General features: G+C 47.6%; 1 protein-coding gene across 1 annotated transcript; it reads right to left on the reverse strand.

Annotated features, from left to right (window-relative positions):
• Positions 1–869: 869 nt before the first annotated feature.
• Positions 870–1711, reverse strand: LOC131216111 (splicing factor 3A subunit 2). Its single transcript, XM_058210523.1, has one exon. It carries the CDS (start codon positions 1709–1711, stop codon positions 941–943), a length of 771 nt encoding a protein of 256 aa, XP_058066506.1. The 3' UTR covers positions 870–940.
• Between the last annotated feature and the right edge of the window lie 406 nt (positions 1712–2117).

The following is a 2117-nucleotide window of genomic DNA, read 5'->3' on the forward strand; positions in this document are numbered from 1 at the left end:
GATAACAATACGTACAGTGAAACCTCGATGATTAAACAAGCATTAATTTGTTATTAGATTTAATTTCAAATAGCTTACCCGATTGAGCTTGTAAGTGATAATCTACGCGAAGTAAGATGTCGTTCAGCACAGAAGAAAAATATTTGTACATCTTTACGAAGACATTTAACTTAATTTAAAGAAGGTACGAGCTAAGACTCGACTGTACTCAGTGCCATCGGAAGGCGTGGCCGGTATTGATAAAACGAAAGTGTGCCGGTGATAAAATATGGCCTATTTCATAGAGAGAAAGCGAGATAAGACGCTCTGATTTTTGCGGGCGAAATTGGCAACCTTTCCGGGTTTCCCCTCTCAACGAACGAAACGGCACAAAATCGACAATTTTACCAGGGCACCAGGAGCACTCAGGAGGTCGCCCAATAAATTGCCGAAGCGAGAGGGCAATACTCGATCGTCGGCCGGAAAGGATCCCGGCAACGTGAAAGAGCCAACACTAGCCGTGCTGATAACAGTACAGTCGAACCTCGGTGATCGATCGCAGTTCGAAATTGGCAGTTTAGTTAAAATATATTATTTTAATGCTTTACGCAAAAATGGGTTTCGGATGCAATAAAAGGTAAATATTTCTTGTTTATAGTTGCAGTGAAAATGATTATTGACAATATTTCCGTGGTTAAAGTTTGTGAACGAACTTAAATTAAATTGTCTTTCGAACCGAGGTTCGACTGTAGCGATAGGAGAGATCGCAAATCAATTCTCTTCTAATCGATCGCGGTTGCGTGAAAGAGACCATTATAGGCAATAATGGAGAATGTTTGTTTAGGCGACCAAACTCAATAAAAATGTGCTTTTACCATTTTTGATTTGATGGTCGAGAGAAGAGTTTATTCACACAAATCAAACTTCGCTTATGAGAGTTAAGGGTTATCGAAAGTTCCGCTTACATGTGCGGTGGTGCCGGCACCGGTACGACGCCCATCGGAGGCGGCGGAACCGGATTGAACATGGGCCGCCCAGGGTGCGGCATCCGGTGCATGTTCGGTGGCGGTGGAGGGATAATTTTTGGCTCCAGCTTGAAGGAAAACTGCAGGAAGAACTGCTTCGTGTTTTTGTTCCAGTGCGTCCAGAACTTGCCCTCCGTCTTTTCCACCTCCCGGGACGGCACCTTGAACGCGATCGTTTCGTACGGCTCGGCGGCAAACAACAGGTACTGCCACTTGCGGTCTGGCGGTTCGATCTTTTGCTCGTACGCCGACATGAATCGGTGCCGCGGCACAATGCCGTCGGTAATCTCGGGGTAATCGATCTGGAACAGCAGCGACTGTTGGCCGTTGTCCGGTTCGCGCTGCTTCGTCACCCGGTAACCGGGTCGTCCGATTTTGACGAACTTTTTCGGCTCGATCCTCGGTTTCTCCGGCTGGATGACCCACGGGGCTTCCTTCGCTTCTTTGGCCGCACGCCGCGCCAAGTTGGCCTGATGCTTCTTGCCTTGCGTGTGCGACAGATAGCTGCCCTCGTTGTTGTGCAACGTTAGGCAGAGCTTACATTCGTACGATCCGAGGTGGTTCTTCATGAAGTACGGATCCTTGTTCAGATCGATCGTTTCCAGGGCCAGCTGGCGGAGTCGCTCGCGCCGATCCCGATTACTCTCCGACCAGGAGGCGACGCCTCCGCCACCGGTCTTACCGCCGGCACGGTTCTGGAAATCCATGCTACAACGGGGAGAGAGGTCGTCAAAGTTTGTTCCAAAATTAAGTGTAGAACGGGAGGCAGTGAACTCACTTTTCGTGGGGATTTCTTAGATCGACTTTACTCGATAAAAAGAAGGAAAACGTTTATTGTGAACGAGCCGATGATGAAGCGTCCAATGGCCGACGAGGTAAACAACCCGCTTTCGACAGCTCGACAAATGGCAACTGCAAGAAAGCTTGCTGCAGGAAACCCAACTGCTGGAAAAGTTTTATTCTATTCGTCGATAGAATACCGAATCCTTTGAGTAAGGTTTACTAAAGGTACTTTAATTTTTATTTTGCGGTTTGATTCACTGGTAATGCAACTCTCCCAACAATAAATGTGGGAAAGACGAGGAACTCTTCAGCAGGATCGGAATATGTGCG

This window comes from Anopheles bellator, chromosome 1, assembly GCF_943735745.2.
Source record: "Anopheles bellator chromosome 1, idAnoBellAS_SP24_06.2, whole genome shotgun sequence".
Taxonomy (NCBI): domain Eukaryota; kingdom Metazoa; phylum Arthropoda; class Insecta; order Diptera; family Culicidae; genus Anopheles; species Anopheles bellator.